We start from the raw sequence: 20,936 nt of genomic DNA on the forward strand, positions 1-20,936 counted from the left end.
TGACAATGATCCCAAACATACCGCCCGGGCAACGAAAGAGTGGCTTCGTAAGAAGCAGTTCAAGGTCCTGGAGTGGCCTAGCCAGTCTGCAGATCTCAACCCCATAGAAAACCTTTGGAGGGAGTTGAAAGTCCGTGTTGCCCAGCGACAGCCCCAAAACATCACTGTTCTAGAGGAGATCTGCATGGAGGAATGGGCCAACATACCAGCAACAGTGTGTGCCAACCTTGTGAAGACTTACAGGAAACGTTTGACCTCTGTCATTGCCAACAAAGGATATATAACAAAGTATTGACATGAACTTTTGATATTGACCAAATACTTATTTTCCACCATAATTTGCAAATAAATTCTTTCCAAATCAGCCAATGTGATTGTCTGGATTTTTTTTCTCATTTTGTCTCTCATAGTTTAGGTCTACCTATGATGCCAATTACAGGCCTCTCTCATCTTTTTAAGTGGGAGAACATGCACAATTGGTGGCTGACTAAATACCTTTTTGCCCCACTGTATATATATATATATATATATATATATATATATATATATACACACACACACACACACACACACACACATATATATATACAGGCAACAGCATAGCACAGCAAAGAGATAACAGATAGAAGTTAAAGGGTTAAGTTACTTGCCAGTAAGCCTTTGATGTAAGCAGATCCAAGTTTTTTAGAGCAGAATGGTGCTTTGATCTCCCCCTGTTACGATGGAAAAAAGGAAGATGTCTACAATTCAGCCTTCCTTAGGCTTGACAGCCTGTTTTAAAGTTTCCCAGCAGGGGGTGGTTCTGAAGTAACCAACCAATCCCTGGTGCAGGGAGGGATCGTCGGGCGGAACCCTAAACTGGAGCCCACATCTTTCCTAATTCATATTCTGGTTCATAACTTCCCAGCTGCACAAGCTACAGTCCACCCGCAGGTATTTTATTATGCAGATAATCCTGAGGATTAGATATGAATTATGAAATTATATGTGGCACGGTTCGCAAAATCTATGTTTCGGCTCCCCTGATGGTCCGAGAATTCGAATGACCTATCAAACTGTTCGCCTGCTCCTAGCCAATCTGACGGGATGTCTGGTTTTAATGTAAGTCTCTCCTATTCCAAGATATGAAACATAGGGGAAAAATTGATTCGAGAAGTGTTCATCTAATTCTGACACCTATGCTGAGTTAATTTATTAGCCCAGAGTCCCTTTCAACTCCTGGGAAGGCTCTGTTATCTTTTCACGAGGTGTGAAATTACACTTTCTCCAGACAGTGCAGCACCACGTGGCTCCCTGCTGGGATCTGGCCTGTGACACTTTTAACACACACACATCTGTCACTGTGCCTCTCACTTCCTGAGGGGGGAACGAGAACGAGGAAATAACATATCAGGAGGGTCAATTCCTCCACCAAGATGGAGGTTGAAGCCAAAATGGTTGAACTGCGTCCATCTCTGATGCGCACGTTTGTGACATCACCCATCAGTGCCAGTCAGTGCCACGCATCAATGCCAATCAGTGCCGCCTATAAGTGCCAGTCAGTGCCGCCTATCAGTGCAGCCTATCAGTGCCAGTCAGTGCCGCCTATCAGTGCCCAGTGATGCCTGTCAATGCCCATCAGTGCCACCTACCAGTGCCTCCTCATCAGTGCCCATCATTGCCACCTATCAGTGTATCAGTGCATCTTATCAGTGCCCATCACTACAGCCTCATTAGCGCACATCAGTGAAGGAGAAAAATCACTTATTTACACAATTTTAAACCAAAAACTAAGAAATTTTCCAAGATATTCTGTGGTTTTTGGTTTGTTTAAGAAAAAATAAAAAACCCAGAGGTGATTAAATACCACCAAAATAAAGATCTATCTGTCACAAAAAAATTATAAACATTTCATATGGGTACAGTGTTGCATTACCGCGCAATTGTCATTCAAATTGTGACAGCGCTGAGAGCTGGAATTGGCTGGGCAGGAAGAGGGTATGAGTGCCCCGTAGGTAAGCGGTTATATGAACATAATTTGTTCTGTTATCTTACGGGAAAAGAATTTGTGGTTGTCTCCTCGGATGATCTGACATGAACTGCCGTGATCGGCTGTCGAAAGTTGTGTACTGACAGTCAGATTATCAGGCGATCACTCCAAAACGATGGGTTTTTTTTTGTCTGGTAATCTCTTCGCGTGTACTAGGCATAAGGGTTGCTGAGTCTGCACTTAAAGTGTTGCTAAACCCACAAGAGTAAAATCAGTCTGTATATACAGGAAAGCATGCTTGTTATACCCACTGTGGAACCTAAGGAGTTAATCTTTTACATTGTGTAAAAAGGATGTTTGATCCTGTCTTTTCTGATCCTCCCCTTCCTCCACTGTCCCCAATATATTTCCAAATAAAACAGAGGTTTGCGGACAAGCTGCACATGCTCAGTTTGGTGTGTATTACTAGAGAGTTCTATTTTTTCTTGGGAGAGTGCATGTGATCAGCACAGGGCCAGTCAGCACTGTTCAGACAGAAGGTCAGCAGTACTACAGCCTCACAAAGGAGAATGAAAACTCCTTCTACAAGCTTTAACCAGTGCTCTGCTGGACACTGACAGAAGTCACAAGACTGCTCTAACGTCCGATGAGAAAAGGTAATTAGCAGTTTATATTTACTAAAATAATTGCATTTCCATGTTCTCTGCACTGTGGGAGACCAGATATAGTAGGTGCTGGGTTTTTCAGTGACAGGTTCACTTTGATTTAAAATATATATTTTGTTAAAACAAATGTCTGTTTTGTTGCAGTGTTGAAGAGGATAGCATTTTTAAAGGGTTTCCTAAAACAAAGACTGGTCTCATATATGAGCTCTCCCGTACCACCACCAATTCTGCCTATATCACTAGCATATTTATTAGTAAAGGCACAACGGACATTCCATTTGCCCCTTTTATCATACAGGCTCTTCAAGCTAACAGCCTGGGCAAATTTAAAGGATTTGGCTACTTCCTGGAATACATTTTCAGCAGCAGATTACACACTGTTGATTTTGTGAGGACACTGCATTAGAATACATATAGCTTAAGGCCTAATTGAAGCAATTACGGACTTCTCTTGTCGTGATTTAACAGCTGCTTAACATTTTGGCTATAGAATAAGATCTGATGATTTTGCAGTGAGAACACTCTGTACAACCACTTCTTTACCATGGTAACCTACAGTTACACAAGTATAGTTTTACCAGACTAATTAGCAGCTACATTTTTGGCTCAGGGTGGAAAAAACATGTTCTGTATGATGAAGAGGCAAAATCTGTGCTTAAAAGTCTGTTCATATATCTTTGTATACTTTCTTTCACCACAGACAGGTACAATGACAGAATAAATCATATCTGTTCATGAACCTTCACAAATACTGTGTTAATCACCAAGCTGTAACTTTGAATATTTTGGAAAGCTGGCTCAATATCACTTTGGGCAAATGCACACTGAACGCCCCATTTAAGTGCATGGGCAGCAGTCAAATTTTGTGAGCCAAAGCAAGGGGGCAGTGTGATGCGCATTTCAGCACATAACACAGTTTACTTTTTCTTTTACATTTATTTAAAGTGCACAAAGCGACACTTCACTCATGACTTCGCACAGCAACGTAGTGCATTATGCTGCTGTACAGCGACATGCAGTGCCTACCTGTTCACTGCTATAAAATGCTCCATGTCTGCATTTTACCATAGCCCAATGCACCACACCTCCAGGCTGTGTTGGTGTGCAAACAAGGCATATAGAAGACAACTATTTTCTATGTGTCTTAGTAGTGACTGGCGTTTATCCAATGTGCAACAATGCCAATTTCCAACCCTCTTTCTGAACAAGCCCTAACAGTTGACTGGATATCCAATATACAGTACCTGATTTTGTGTATATAATACATGTGCTCTGGATCGGTCAATCTAGCAAGTTTAAATTAATCTAGAGGAGAAGCAAGAGAATGAGGGCTGTGCAGGTAGACACTGCTTGACTCATGGAAGAGTGGGACAGTTTTTCTAATTCACATTGACTGATGAGCTGACAATTTGCAGGCATCTGTCTACCACCATAAACAATAGATCTGTTGAACTGTTTGTTGTCCTATGTCTATCGACAACTTTATATGGATACACATGCAAGTGATCTGCTTCTTATCACATTGAAGAAATGTTTGAAAGATAGATTTGGTGAAAGCCATAGTTATTTTTTATTACAAGGTTCTCACAGGCAACACACATTGCTTGTATCCTCAGTATTATGGGGTGAGGAACACTTTACTGATGGACGAGGCCCTTTAAGACAGGGGTCTTGGTGGGTGCCTGCTCTTTTGTGCAGTGAAGGGTTGTCATAGTACCGGTGCGTGCCATGTCCCACTTGTTAGGTGGAGCCAGGCTTCACTATCAGGGGGCAGTGCTATGGGGGGGCCAGAGATGGAAATGCAGGGTCATAAGGAGAGGATTGCCTGAGCAGGGTGTATGAATTGCAGTGACATTAGCAGTGGGAGTGAGTGGGCAGGTACGAGATTTAGAAGGTGCAGGGGAGGCCATTCATTATTTCTGTGAAGACAATCCCAATATTTGTATATTTGTTTTTAGAGGTCTGCTTCACTTTGACAAAACTGCAAGTGGGACTGAGTTGACAGTGAGGGGAAGTTGTATTACTGCAAGCAGTGTTGGGGAGAGGAAATGTGGATATTGAAGATTGCAGAGCATAAAACCAGACCTCTCAAACCTCTTCCACAGGTGGCTGATTGCAAGTGAAGGGTCAGCTTCACTTTACCCACTGTCCATTCTGGCTGGGCTAGGAATTTTGGTGTGGGAAGCTGGGTGCAAAAAGATCTCGTTGGGGTGTGTGAGAGCTTAACTGAGGGCATCCTCAATTTTTGGGTGGTGAGGTAAGGTGTCAATCTTCAGGAGAGCTCCATAATATTAAATGTCTGAAATGTAACAAATAAATTTGTGACAACCAGAAATTTTGCCATAATGTCATTAATTGGGTTATGACTTCCTGAAAGAGGCAGAGTGAACCATCCGGACTTTATAGTGTGACTGTGCACAATACTGACTATATTGTTTCTAGCCAGTGCAGTAACAGATTTTGTCTGAACAGCGATTAAGAAAAAACGTTGACTATGACACATATTACATAGATATTTACATATGTACATGGAAGACAACTAGATTAGTTACATACAGGTGTGTGCATTTTGCTGAGTACTAATTAATTTTTACCTCCCCACTTATTTCCCTGTAAATCAATGAGTTCAGCTACCACCTATGATTTGTGGAATACAACACTATATGGTTTATCTTCATAGATTTTATCTCAGCAAGGATTTCACAAGAATGCTGACTGCATTGACATACAGATTATAAAAGGAAAGAAAAGCCTGTACCTCTATGCTAAAAACAAACATGAAAATATTAAACACATAAAAAAGGGTGACTACACAAATTCCTTTAAGTAAATTATACAATAACTAAAACATTTGTAACTGGGTCCACACCAGATATCTGCAATGAATAATAAAAATGGACACTTTTTTTGCGCACCTATGATTTTTAGTGCACGCAAAATACTACTTTCATAGCATGATCCTGATCTGTCCAAAACATGCTTAAGGAAAGAACAGCATTGAGGCGCTTATGCCACTTTTCAATACTAGGTTCTAGCTACTCACGGAGCCTTGACCTGTTTTCACGTTGCAATTAAGGCTGGCCATACATTATTCAATTTTCTTGAGATTTTTGCTTTAGATTTACCAAAAACCATATAATAGGAGGTCAAACCCAAACAACACTTTCAGTTGTATCCAATCAGGCAGGACCTTGCACTACATAGTTGAAGGTAAATCTAAAGGAAATTGGACAGGAAATTGTATAGTGTATGGCCATCCTTAGCCTGTCCCCAGCCTGCACTAATCCCCATACCTTTTAACTGTCAAATGAAAAAGCATCAGTGAGCAGTAAAGGCTCTGGCAGTTGATAGCTGAAAAAGGGGGTAAAGTATACCACCAAGTGAGGGGCAGAGAGTAATCTGCATAGAAGTCAAGATCCTGTGATAACATTGTGCACCTTTTTTACAGCCAGCTGGGGTGCATTTTCATGATAACCCTGTCAATTATGGCTAATATATCCAAAGAGATTGGAGTCAACCCTTTATAGTTAAAGAGGAAATGACCCACCTTGGAGCTCCAGGAGCAATTACCGTTAGATGCAAATATGCATGACATACCTAAACCAATGCTAGCTATATACGTTTAGATTATTTTTGTTCAGGCCAACCCCCCCACCTGCTGAGCAGGCCAAATTGTAATCCATGTATAGTAAGCTTTCGTTTGTCCTCATCCAGCAATGTCAAATTCATGCTCCCCATTGTTGTCAACTTTGTGTATTCTACCCGAACACGGTCTTCATTCTTTGCCCACTGATTGGCCAATAATCTTGAAACATCAGTTTTTGCGCACTGGACTTGCATTACCACAGCCTGGCTGAACCAATGGCATATTACAGGATGCCTGCACTACACATGCGTAAGCAGTGTACAATTAAAAAATAAATATTAGAAAACACAGTCTCTAATACCAAAAAAAAAATCTTCCCAATTATTTTTCCAAACTTCAGTTCCACTTTAACCATTTAAAAACCAAAAACTATACTTACGACACAGGGCCATGGCAATAACTATGAATCCCTTCAAGTACTTGTGGAGGCACTACTTCTTTGCAAAGGTAATGGTGTGCATCTGCTGTTAATCTGTAATATCCATCAATCAGTGACACAAAGGATAGCGCTTCCTTTAAAGAAGTAAAGTCTACCTCCTGGAAAAAAAAAAAGTAGTCAATACTGGGATAGCACAGTTCTTGACATACAACAATTAGATATAGGGTTAAAAAAAGCAGTAAAAGGTCAACAGTATAGCATGCATTTCTTACAGAGACCTATGAACAGTTTATCAACTCCTCAGTTAATATACACTGTAGCAAAACTTTCACGGTTAGATAAAGAATTCACACTCAAAATTAACTTAAAATAAACCCCAAAACACAAAAACAGAGATAATATGCTACCAAAACAATACAATGGACACTGTATTTATCTGTTGTAATAGAATTAAAGCAGACTTGCACTCAAAATTGAAAGTACTGATCATCACTCCCCAGCCCAGCGAAGCATTGACTATGGGGAGGACAGCACTGGACTCCATGTAGCTGCTCACTTTTAAGTTAAAGTAGTTATAAAGGCTAAATATTTTTTTAAGGTAAAAATTTTTTTTAGATTTAACTCCTCCCCCCTAAATATTTACCTGTGCCTGATCTCGATCCAGGGCTGCTCTCTCTCCCTCCTCACTGGCTCCTGTCGCTGTCAATCTAATCCAGTGATTTTGGGGGGGCGGGGGGGTTTCGCCAGGCCGCACTGTGTGTTAATAGATGCACACTGTGCGGCTCAGAATCATGCCTGCACTGAGTGCCCCCATAGCAAGAGGCTTGCTATGGTTATGGTGGTACTCAAAGGCAGGAGGAGCTGGGAGTGCCAGTGGAGGACCCCACAAGAGGAGGATTGGGGCTGCTCTGTGCAAAACCATTGTACACAGCAGTTTAGTAAACTGCATTGGTTATTTTAAAAAGAAAAAAGATTGTTTACAAATCACTTTAACTTAAATTACCCGATATTAGCTAAATGTAATATCGTTCATGCCATCTCTGGAAGAAGATTTTAGTCAATTTAAAATATATTAGCGTGTCCTTGAATTACCTTAAAAATGAGCGAACAAAGCCCATACTGATGCTCCAGAAAACATCTCAAAAGCCAATGTTCTGGATATGCAAAATAACCGTGTGGTCTTTTGACATTTTCATTTTATTTATTATCCAGGGCCCTCACACATTTTTCAAAACCGTTAAGTGGATGTACCTTAAAAAACATTAATGCAGGAAAATAATGTACATGGCCCCTTCAGCTTTGTAAAATAACTGAATAGCGTTAATCCACTAGCTGTTTGTTGATTTAAAAACCTGCACATCCTCTGAAACTGTATGATGTCAGCAAACTGATGTCAGTATTTTACAAATGAACGCTTCTAACAATAGGTATCAGAGCACTTATTGTGCATAGCATGTTTGCAAATTCTAAAAATAAAGCCCAGCACTGCTGCAAATCTATTGTGCACCTCTGCAAAGCATTACTGTCCCTGCTAATATAGAGGAAGGGGTGTCCCTCCTGTCACTCATTCAGCAGCCTATTTTCTTTGCACAACAGCTACAGGAACAGCAGGAATGGCAAAGAGCTAGCCTAAAGCTAGTCACTGGGTAAATATAACTTCACACAGAATAGTTAATAATAAAATATATCTTTGTATATTGAACATAATGTTAAAAAACTATACCCTGAAACGAACCTTTTCAGAAAGTGAAGGGCTCCCTGTCTGCTGGTCATGTGATGAGAAATGCCAGCAATCTGCCTCAATCCCAGCCTAATTTACTGATACATGTTTATCCCTGCCTGGTCAATTGACTTTCCTGCAGAGATAGCTAGGTCAGTGAAAGAGTAATATAGTTGGATATGCTCTGCAGACATATTAATATTCCCCAATCTGACTGTAAACAGTTGGATCTGGCGAGCATTCCATGCCTCTAGACTCAATAAGGGCTGGTTTACAATGAGATTGATGGGAACGCAGCATACATGCAATTCCCACTCGGTTATGATTTGACAGCCCATACATCTAAATGAGCTGCTAAGCGCATCAGGTCATGGGAAAAGTAGCACTTGCGCTACTTTTAAAAATGCACTGCACCAAGCTGGGTGGTAGTGTGGTACCATGCGATTTAGTGCCTGCAAACGCAATGTGTTTTGCAATCTGCTTCTGGGGTGCCATTAACAATACATTGGCACCTGCATTCAGATCGCAAGGGCAGTGCAATCACCTGCGCTGAGAGCAATGCGCATAGAACACAGCTTTCCTGTATCGTATTCTGGTGTGCATCAGGGCCTGTGTTAAGAGGGGCTTTTGCATTCCTATACACATCTATGGGGATGTCAAACTCAAGTCAAATGCAGGTTGAATGCACCTGTCCAATAATGATCTCAAAGCATTTCAAACAGACTTGAAGCAGATGCCGTTGTCACAAGCCCAAAGCCCATTGACACAGACCCAAAGGCTATTCAAACATGATGGATAAGGAAGCCGCACTCAGAAAACTCAAAGAATATAGGCATACACAGTGAAACCAGCACCACTGCTATGTTAGCATATTAGGCAGAAATAAAACATTAGCAGCCAATTAAAACATAAAAGTGCACTTACATTTCTACTGAAATCAGTAGACAGATCTGTCTTCCACAACTAAAGCTGCAAGGCAACTACAGTTTCCCATATGTCCTGCCAGGCTTAGCCTCTATCTGTGGCAGAGGATGACTGTCTGGCTTTAATATGTAAAGGACTTGGACCAAGCAGGCAGATCAGAAAATTCAGAGTAAAATCATAAGTTCTTATCTGCATACCTGTTCCAGTGTAGTGACCAAGTAATGAAACAAGCAAGTACCCGGTGAGTCTTCCAGTCCCCTTCGATTCCTGTAGCATTCTGTCCACACCAAGCAAGAAAGCACATTTTTGCTGGTGTGGTCAGTTTTAATTTCTCAGCTGCCCGATTCTGCAGGATGATGCACTAACAAATAACATGCCTGTGGTCCCATAGTCAGTTTTACTGCAATGCTCCCCAGCCACCCATCTTCTGCATGACTGGACAGCGGCATTCACGACTGTCCTATGCATCAATTGCTACCTGCCCTCAGACATGCCCCCTGCACTCAGGAAGAGGTATGGACAGAGAAGGCATACAGTGTTTAAAAGTTTACTAGAATATAGTTGGTTTTTTTAATATGATTGTGTGCTTTCTTTACTTGACTTCACATAAACTTTAAGCAATAAAGTAAAGCACATTTACATCTTAGTAGGAAGGAAATCAAGTGTCAAAATAGAGCCCATTTTCAGGAAGGAAAATGAAGTTCTTTGCAAACAGTTGTCAACATGCAAGATAGCCTGCTGATCGCTGAAGAACATTGTCTGACACAGGAAACCTGACATTGGTGAGATCTGTAAGAAATTCAATAGCCCAGTTCACCACATGATTATCAGTTACAAAACACATAACATAAGCAACATTTGTGTCTACACATTGCTTACTTTCCCACCCATCAAGTCACTGTTACCCTTGTTTAAAAAACATCTGCTAGCAATTGTATTTTTTGTATTGCTTCGCTGCACAACCCTCATTTAGGGGTCACACTAGAATTCTGTATGGGAAATCCACATTATGTGTGCGTTTCCCAACCTCGTTCAAAATGCACTAGGTGTGTGATCTGCTGTGGTTCCTAATGACACCCCAAATGCAGATCGCAAACTTAGCGCAATTTCGAAAAGTAGTGCATGAACTACTTTTGATGCAATCCAGTGCGGTATCAGTCTATTCCAATAGTCCCCTATGTTATAGCATATAAGTTACAGGTCCTCTTTGATTGTTATGTGGTTCAGAGCATAGTTGCTAGGAAACTGCCTTCAAAGCAACAAACATCCTTTTAGAACCATAAAATGGAGGGATATTAAAAATGGTGATTTCAAGTGGGGTAAGGAAACAGGAGGTACAAATATGAAGCATTTCAACCACTCTCACTTTGCTCTAAAATCAGTGAACCTGTGCCAGATCGTGCACACTAAAATATTTACATATTCAGTAGTAAAAGTACTTTAAAGAGGAATTAAACTTTCTCAATCAACATTAACTATTTTAATCCTTATGCTGCTTGTGATGGAATGCCTGTCACCCCGATTGGGTGATTGCGTCACAAAACTGCTTCCTCGCCGCTGGGAAGCAGGAACAAGGTATAATAGCTGGGCATTGCATCCAAGACTAGGCGACACTAGCTTAGATGAAAATGGAACCACTTTATTGAACATGAACAAAGGTTTTTATATACTTCAGAAATAGGGGCAGTCCCCATATGAACCAATATTACAAATATTATACTTTGGGATAAACAACCCACACTGATTAGGTAAAAGCTTGATCACATTACCCTAAACAATGCAAACTGTAAACAGTACCGCCAGTGGTTAACAGTGATCTAATTATCAGTAAACTAATCAACAGCCAGGCACTCAGGCAATTATTATTATTATTATACAGTATTTATAAAGCGCCGATAGTTCACTCAGCGCTGTACATTACAAAGGAGGACAGAACATGTGACAGAACAATACCAATACAATGCAAAACATGAGGGGATTGAGGGCCCTGCTCTTTCGAGCTTACAATCTAGAAGGGACGGGATAGTGGTACAGGAGGAGATAGCTGTGGGGGATGGAGTGGTAGGAAGAGTGGAGGAGGTCGGTCAAGTTAGCAGGGGGTAGGCTTCCCTGAAGAGATGGGTTTTCAGGGTGCGCCTAAAGGAGAGGAGAGTAGGTGATAATCTGATGGGTTGGGGAAGGGAGTTCCAGAGGATGGGTGACACCCTGGAGAAGTCCTGGAGGCGGGCATGGGAGGAGGAGACCAGGGAACTAGAGAGAAGGAGGTCTTGTGAGGAGCGGAGTGTGCGTGCTGGGCGGTACTTGGATATTAGGTTGGTGATGTAGTTCGGGGCAGTATGGTGGACAGCTTTGTACGTCAGTGTTAGGATTTTAAATTTGATCCGTTGCGCAATCGGAAGCCAGTGGAGGGATTGGCAGAGGGGGGTGGCGGAAACGGAGCGGTTGGAAAGGTGAATGAGTCTGGCAGCCGTATTCAGGATCGACTGAAGCGGGGATAGCCAGCGGCGAGGCAGGCCAGTGAGGAGGGAGTTGCAGTAGTCGAGTCGTGATATGATGAGGGAGTGGATGAGCTGTTTAGTGGTTTCTGGGGTTAGGAACGTGCGGATTTTGGTGATGTTGCGGAGGTGGAGTCTGCACGAGTTTGTTAAAGATTGGACTTGGGGCTGGAAGGATAGGTTGGAGTCCAGAATGACAACAAGTACTCTGGCCTGCAGGGCGGGTTTGATATTGGCGTTGTTGGATGTGATGGAGAAGTCAATGGGGGGTGGGGTTCGGGCTGGGGGGAAGACAAGAAACTCGGTTTTGGAGAGATTCAGTTTAAGGAAGTGGAGCGACATCCAATCTGATATGTCGCTCAGTAGGTGTGTGATTCGGGCAGAGACCGAGGGGGGTGAGGTGGGGGGTTGAGAGATAGATTTTTTTGCTTTGATTAATCAGGGAGCCCACCCCAGACAGACTGGCAAGAAGCCCAACCCTGAATACACAAAGTCCAATACACATGTGGTCTTTCAGGTGTCTGCTTTCACTTGTATAATCTGTCCATCATAAAACAAAACTCGTACAATATTCCAACAGTTTAAAAAAAGTGAGATTCATTTATCTTCATAAATTTCTTCAGGGAGGGTGGTGATAAATACTGTATTTCTTCCCAAATAGAGGAGCTTCTCCAACCCAGTCTGCATGAGGGCCACCATATTTCCTCTGACCATTAACCTGTACAAGATTAATATTATACCTTTCCTTCCACTCCAGAAAGGAAGATTTATTGTCTTTATGCAGAGAATTAATCCAAGCCTCACTCTTAGCGTTCATCACAATGTTGTCCATCATTCGAGAATGATCTGCTCTCTCCATCTCAGAGCAGGGCAAGGCTATCCCCTTGTCCCCTCTAAAAGTCCCTGTCCTGGTTGGGTCTGTCACACAGCTAGCATTAGCAAAATAAATAGGAAAGTATATCATATTTACTGGGTTTTTTTTTGGTTTTTTTTACATTTCTTCAGTTACTTCCTTGCAAACAATGTCATAAATCCCAGGAGTCTTCAGGAGGGGAGAATGGTTTTTCTTAGCTAAGCACACCCTCCTGCATGCAGGCCTGGCAGATGGATTTCAGGAAGTACAGGTGAAACTCGGAAAATTAGAATATCATGCAAAAGTTCATTTATTTCAGTAATGCAACTTAAAAGGTGAAACTAATATATGAGATAGACTCATTACATGCAAAGCAAGATAGTTCAAGCCGTGATTTGTCATAATTGTGATGATTATGGCTTACAGCTCATGAAAACCCCAAATCCACAATCTCAGAAAATTAGAATATTGTGAAAAGGTGCAATATTCTAGGCTCAAAGTGTCCCACTCTAATCAGCTAATTAAGCCATAACACCTGCAAAGGGTTCCTGAGCCTTTAAATGGTCTCTCAGTCTGGTTCAGTAGAAATCACAATCATGGGAAAGACTGCTGACCTGACAGTTGTGCAGAAAACCATCATTGACACCCTCCATAAGGAGGGAAAGCCTCAAAAGGTAATTGCAAAAGAAGTTGGATGTTCCCAAAGTGCTGTATCAAAGCACATTAATAGAAAGTTATGTGAAAGGGAAAAGTGTGGAAGAAAAAGGTGCACAAGCAGCAGGGATGACCGCAGCCTGGAGAGGATTGTCAGGAAAAGGCCATTCAAAAGTGTTGGGGACTTTCAAAAGGAGTGGACTGAGGCTGGAGTAAGTGCATCAAGAGCCACCACACACAGACGGATCCTGGACATGGGCTTCAAATGTCGTATTCCTCTTGTCAAGCCGCTCCTGAACAACAAACAATGTCAGAAGCGTCTTACCTGGGCTAAAGAAAAACAGACCTGGTCTGTTGCTCAGTGGTCCAAAGTCCTCTTTTCTGATGAGAGCAACTTTTGCATGTCATTTGGAAACCAAGGACCCAGAGTATGGAGGAAGAATGGAGAGGCACACACTGCAAGATGCTTGAATCCAGTGTGAAGTTTCCACAGTCTGTGTTGATTTGGGGAGCCATGTCATCTGCTGGTGTTGGTCCACTGTGCTTCATTAAGTCCGGGGTCAATGTAGCCGTCTACCAGGAGATTTTGGAGCACTTCATGCTTCCTTCCGCAGATGAGCTTTATGGGGATGCTGACTTCATTTTCCAGCAGGACTTGGCACCTGCCCACACTGCCAAAAGCACCAAAACCTAGTTCAATGACCATGGGATTACTGTGCTTGATAGACCAGCAAACTCGCCTGACCTGAACCCCATAGAGAATCTATGGGGCATTGCCAAGAGAAAGATGAGAGACATGAGACCGAACAATGCAGAAGAGCTGAAGGTCCCTATTGAAGCATCCTGGTCTTCCATAACACCTCAGCAATGCCACAGGCTGATAGCTTCCATGCCACGCTGCATAGAGGCAGTAATTGCTGCAAAAGGGGCCCAAACCAAGTACTGAGTACATATGCATGCTTATACTTTTCTGAAGTCCGATATTGTTCTATGTACAATCCTTGTTTTATTGATTGCATGTAATATTCTAATTTTCTGAGATTGTGGATTTGGGGTTTTCATGAGCTGTAAGCCATAATCATCACAATTATGACAAATCACGGCTTGAACTATCTTGCTTTGCATGTAATGAGTCTATCTCATATATTAGTTTCACATTTTAAGTTGCATTACTGAAATAAATGAACTTTTGCACGATATTCTAATTTTTCGAGTTTCACCTGTAAATGCTACATCTGCCCTTACTCAAGATGGCCATGAAAAGCTAGGGAGGTGTTTTTCAAAGTGATTACTCAGCAAAGTAAAGCATAGAGACATGGACGGATGGGGGAGTTTGCTTTGAGTATTAAAAATGAATTAAATAGCATTTTCAGTTTGTGGTACTCAGATGCAGTTTAGTTCTGCTTTAAAACGTGCCCCAATCCATCTCCCTGTCCTTCCATTATGGAGAAGATCACTTTCAAAGTGCACAGCATATGCATTATCATCTCAGATTTTTCTATGAAGGCCAGTTAACACTGGGATCCTACAAGAGCATGTTCCACATTCCTGTGTGATTCCAGTACATTCCCGTGCAGTGTGATTTTGCAGCCCATTCATTTAATGGGCTGAAATTGTACCAGAGCACAGAGAAAGTAGAAAATGCACTTTAAAAAATGCGCCACACAAAATTGCATGGTACTGCGTTACCATGTAGTTTGGTGCCCTCAAACACACATTTGTGATGCCATTAACAATGCATTGGCACCCAGATAGCAGAGACAGGGCACCCAGATCGCAGAGGCAGTGTACCTCCAGTGCACAGAAAATGCCTTTGCCACACCGCATTCTGCTGTAAAGCAGCTCAGAAAACATCTTCGCAGGCTGTCAAACTTCTAATGTAACCAGTTAGCAGGTGATTCTAAGCTGTTAGGCCTAGTTTGCACATGTTTTCCGAGAGGTGTGAAAAATAGGCAGTTGTTTTACCAGCCCCTGACTGCCCCCTTTAAGCTGCAATGGCAAGCAGACAGGAATGCACATATCATGACTCTGGCTATATTTATTCCCCATTTTGTTTGGTGAGCGAAATCGGCACAGTACACGACCCATTCAAGTGAACTGTGCCACGCTGCAAACATTCTGCAATAATTTTACCAGGTTAAAACAGGCAGTAAAGAAGCAACATATCCCACCCCTTCTTCATTTGTCCTTCATTGAAAAAAGTAGTTTTATGTGGTACACTGAATATAACACAATCTCTGAATTGGGGAGATTCATCAGACTCTCTCCCATTCAATGATTGTGTTACATACAGTGTACACTATGAAACAACTTTTGCCAATAAAGGAGGAGAAAGTAGGACGAGCAGGGAGTGTCCACGTTGGGAGCTTGTTCACTGCAGCATTACTGGCAGGAAGAGGACGGGACATCAATGCACAGAAGATTTCTACAGGATCCAGCTGCCTGCACAACAAAGAACCTAAGTCATTAAAGGTAAGTTAGGTCACTAAAGCTAAAGTAATTTTTTGAAGCTAAACTTCAGCTTTCAAGCTTTTTAACTGCATATTAGGAATAAGTAAAATAGTTTTCATATTCATAATCTCGGTACAGGTTCACTTTAATAAGAATGGTTACTTTTTTGGTTTATTTTTAATATAGTTTTGACTACACTGTACAATGTGATGCTATGGATACAAGAAAAAGGGGCAAGAAAAAAAAAAAAGCGTTTATTCCTAGGATCTCTTGGAATAGGCATTGACTTGTAGGTTGCAGGTTAGTAGCTTTTTGACTAGTGCTAATGTAAAATAGGCCATATGTATGCAGTCCCATGTACAGTAGTTATCCTCCCAAATCCCTAAGGCTAAGAAGACGGTCAGTCCACTGCTTGTCTGGCAAGGCCACAGCCCCTGGTAAGATCAATGGCTGCTTTTCAGAGGCAAAAAGAGCATACTTGCCAAGCTCTATAAGTGGATGGAGGCAAAAACTCAAACACAGACAGAATGCCCATGAGTTAAATCTGGGAATTTATCTTGTAGAATCAAGATTCAAAACATAACACAGTACAGGAAAGGATACATGAAAGATGAAAGAGTATGGATTCTTTGTTTGTTATTGAATTTTTTTTTTTAAACTATGAGCACAGCAGAAAGTAAAAGTGTTATTATGAGGCTTGTTCTCTATTATACTAAATGCTTTGGATTTACAGGAAAAAAATCAGGAAGTACCTTGAAAAATGAATCAGGAAATAACAAGAATCAAACCTTACCAGAGATTTGTTGTCCTGCTTGTGGATTGTTACTATCCGACTCTCAGAGGAATCATCTTTGCTATCTTGTTTAATGCTCACATCAATGATATCAGGAAAGTCACAATAAGTTTGCAAATCCTGCAAAAAAATGCACAGGGAAATTGTCTCGTAATCTAAAACTCTTGTTGCACTCTTATAGCAATGGTATTCTACAACTGACTAGACCAGAATAGAGAAGATATTATGATTTGTATGATGAGAGAAGAAGCACTCAGGGCCAATAATTTATGATAAAGAATATTAGTCTAAAATCAGCCAAAACATTCTTCCCATTCTGGATAGCATGGGGAAGGATTGGAATATCTTTTTATTGCTGCCAATGGCTTCTGATGCTGCCTTAGTCCCTGTGAGTAAAGGGAGAGAGCAGAGAAGCCAGGCACAGCGCTGGATTGAGGACTCAAACATTTAGGGAGGTGGGGGAGGACATTAAGCTGTAATTAATTTTTTTACCTTAATGCAAGGAATGCATTAAAAAGTAAAAATGTTTTAGCTTTAGAACCGCTTTAATGTCTTAGGGTGACAATGCGCTTTCATTGTACTACATTACACTGAGGATCACTTTTGTCACCCTATAATGCTCATTCCCAAGTTGGACTACAGAAAACCTCCCACTCTCCATAACATAGTGGAGGTGTTCAGTGGCGTGGAACTGGGCAGGGCTAATTACACTGTTTGTGAATTCAGTGCAGCACATGCAAAGTGCACAGGAAGTTACAAGCTCAATGGGAATTTCTAGAAGGATCAACAGGTATTTTTGCACTTATTGGACAGATTTAATCAAACTGTCAATTGTAAATTTAACGGACCAAAATATGGGGAAATAGAAAGACACATTTTTAGGGTTTACATACACTTTCATCCCTAAAACCACCATTACTAAAATCTTCGAAAATTGAAGAATATTATTGCATGCTGTGGGGCAAGCATCATATTTCCTCAATGTTCTTTTAAAGTAGACATTTAATCAAGTTATACTGTCTGTTACACTGCATGCCAGATTCCCTTAATGCAGCCCTCTATTAACAACTAAAGCTGGCCATGTATAAGATGAAATTTGGCCAGTTAAGCAAAGACCTAAGGAATCTTGATCCATGTATGGCCACTGTGGTTGAGCAGAAGTTGATCTACGGAAAACTGCTCGACCAGCAAAGAAGGCTGTAGTTTGTATTCTGATGGTGGGTTAGATTCCCTGCTGTCAGAATATGACACACTGGGAAGGATTCCCCTATCCACCTTGAATGTGTGGATGGGGGAATCAGGTCAGTTTTTTTTTTGTTCAAACCACTGGTTGAACAATAATAAATGGACTCATACGCTAGTGGACTCCAGCAAAGGAGGATACAATGCTGCAAAGTTAGCACGGGTGAAGTTTAGATTTTCTTCAAACTAACTAGACAAGCTCAAAAAGACAGAGGTGTCTCTTGATACAATGGACATATAGGTCAGCAGGTCCTGTTTGGCCTTTATACTGAGGATGGGGAATAAAAAAAAAAATCACAAAATATTCATGACATCGATTTAGTCTTCTAAAATATATCTATAAAGGGAAAATTCACACTATCACCCCATTAAATCGCAGAGCAGCCAGAGTGATTCACTGCTTAGTCTGCTCTGTGTTACCGGCTGTACAATGGGGCAGTGTGATGCGCAATTCAGTGCATCACACTGCTCCTTTTCTTTTGTACTAGCTTTATTTGAAGTGCAATGAGCTGCCTGACATTGCAGTGTGATTCGGGCTGGTGCGCTACGGTAAAATGCAGTATATCAGCATTTTAGAGCAGTGCTAGGCTGTGTTGAAGTATGAATGTAACACACAGGAAACAATTGTTTTCTGTGTGTCCTTATGGTTACAGACGTTTTACAATGTGGTAAAACGTCTGTCACCACGTAGAGTGCGAACTGGCCCTAACCAAAAAAGTTTTTCTTCTTAGTTTTGTATTCAGCAGGGAAGAGTTACAACCGCTGCCAGTTCATTTTTTTCACTGTGTGTACCATTCAGTAAATTTCCTTTCATTTCTGTCCCAAAAGCAAAATATGAAGTTTAGAAGAAATCTCCTATGGTGGGGGTAATTCCCCTCTTTCTTGTCCTTGGAACAGGTGGGGAATACATAAGCTTTATCTGCTTTTGGGACAGATGGTGATACAACCATCTTGGTTGCAGAAGTGGAACCAACATGTCTTTGGAGTGTGGAGGGAAACCTACATAAACACAGGAAGAACACGACAACTCCATGCAGATAGTGTCCTGACCAAGTCTCAAACTAAGGCCCCTAGTGCAAAGCAGAAGTGTTAACCACAAAGCCATTGTATTGCCCTAGATATACACTAAATAATTACATTACAATACAAAAAAGATTTCAAACAGAATATAATAAATAGGTTTACCTGGTCATCCAATGAGTCTTTGTCATCCGATCTGCCCCTTAAATATCGAATTCCATCATTTCCACTTACTACAATTGTTGCAAAAATCTCTCCCCCTAGTGAGTCTCTGAAGGCCTCCTTAACTTGAAATTGTTCAGAATAAAACGCTGACTGGAGGGTCTCAAGATTTATGAGATATTTAAGTTTTAAGTCTCTGGCAGTAGCCTTACACTGACTGAATTGCTGAATGAACCTTCGAAATCTATACCGTATCCTCTTGCGAGTCAAAATGTGGTAGTCCTGAATTTTGGCACGTATACACTTTGGCAAAAACTTTTTGTAACTGTTTAAAAAGAAAAAACAATGTTTATTTATTAAATTCATAACCACAAAGTATTAACACGTGTTTTCATAATATTCCTAATGCAAATGTTCTTTGAATTGGCTGTTCAATACCTTGCCTTTGTAATTATGCGGTGACCGCTGAATAAAGCTTTGGACCTGTCTGAAGACTCCTTGGTGTGTTGGTGACATATTTGCAGCTTCAAGTTGTCTGCTTTTATGCTTTTTGCTGTCATATATAAAGGATTAGGAGTGGTCGCTAGCCGATATGGAAAGTAAAACTGCTCTATCCAAGAAATGAATTTTCCGGCAGCAGCTTTATTCTTCCAGAGAGGTGCATTTATTGGGTCCCAGCACAGGTACAGACAAAGCAGATTGACAGGATACTTAGAATATTCATGCAACAATCAGACACCTTCAGAGGACTCAATTTCTCCTGTCATAACTCAGCCAAAAGAACCTTTCCTAATATATATGTTTTCCCCATTCAGTAAAATATCAAGCAATATGATTGGTCAGTTTTAGTAGCCCCTTTGATCTTCTCGGTGACAGGTAATGCCTTTTGGCCGTGTACAGGTTATTTACAGGGTATTCTGGAATATAGAGCTGCCTTAGTTTATGTCGTATATCTGCCTGGAATTAATCTATACAATCAGGGGGTATTGATTTAAAATTCATGGAGGTCCGGTCAGAAAAATGTTCTTGGAGCAGAGGTCCAATTCGCATATTTGTCTGATAACTCAGATCCTTTACATCGCAGCCCCTTCACATTTATATCACAGTCACCCCTTTACATCAGTGTCCTCAGTCTCCCCACCCTACTTCACATCACAGTTCCTCCCCCCACATCAAAGTCTCCCCTCCCTTTACATCATAGTTCCCCCTCTTTATGTCACAGTTCCTCCTTCGTGTCAGTGTGACCCACCATCCCTTAGCCCCCCCATCATAACACTAGAACCCCCCTTTTTTATAGCAGTGTCTTGAGCCCCCTTTATAGCAGTGTCCCCCCCATAGCAACATCCTGAGCCCCCCTCTACAGCAGTGTCCTACCCTCCCACCCCTTTACAGCAATGTCCTGTTAAAATAAGTTATCTCCCACACTTCTTAAGGATTGCCACATCTGCAAGTCTTTTTAATCTTATGAGATCAGTCCAATAGATTGCTCCTGATGAAAAATTCAATCTGTCTGACGTAAAAAGGTACCCATAATAACTGCACTTTTATTAAAAGGAAAAGGTTTGCATTCTAGAATAAAAAGTTACCTGACAGCATTGTAAATTGCAATTGGGCTTTGTTCTTTTTCACTGGCTATACGCATCATGTCAAGAACAGCCATCCCTAGGCATTCCTCCTGTGTTTCATGTGTAATGGGCACGGTGATCCAGCCATTGACAAAATCATCTCTCCACTAAACATAAGGAAAAAAAAAACAGAAATTCTGTTACAGTATTTTTAATGCTTTAAAAGCAAAATAAAAAGGCATGCACATGCTCAAAAGATCAACAAATTTGGTTACACTGGTCATATCTAAAAGGTAATTAGCCATGGAGGATACACTCATTCCCACACCTTTGAGCTACAACTACACAAACGATATCCTACTTAGTCATAGCGAGCAGGTGAGCTATGTCAGCACCTA

The 20,936-nt window shown here is 41.3% G+C and overlaps 1 protein-coding gene across 1 annotated transcript in view; it reads right to left on the bottom strand.

The window, feature by feature from the left end:
* The window catches only part of JAK2 (Janus kinase 2), a 93,855-nt gene extending 73,147 nt beyond the window's left edge, over positions 1-20,708 (bottom strand). The window contains exons 1-4 of the mRNA XM_089678142.1: positions 20,560-20,708; positions 18,977-19,298; positions 16,550-16,669; positions 6,660-6,817 (exon numbers count right to left, since the gene is read on the bottom strand). Of these exons, the coding sequence (XP_089534268.1) occupies positions 6,660-6,817; positions 16,550-16,669; positions 18,977-19,298; positions 20,560-20,633 (674 nt within the window). The 5' untranslated portion in view covers positions 20,634-20,708. The remainder of the gene's footprint in view (positions 1-6,659; positions 6,818-16,549; positions 16,670-18,976; positions 19,299-20,559) is intronic.
* Between the last annotated feature and the right edge of the window lie 228 nt (positions 20,709-20,936).

The sequence above is a fragment of the Staurois parvus genome, unplaced genomic scaffold, assembly GCF_062004578.1.
Source record: "Staurois parvus isolate SC_StPar_1 unplaced genomic scaffold, SC_StPar_1.0 ptg000198l, whole genome shotgun sequence".
In the NCBI taxonomy this organism is placed as follows: domain Eukaryota; kingdom Metazoa; phylum Chordata; class Amphibia; order Anura; family Ranidae; genus Staurois; species Staurois parvus.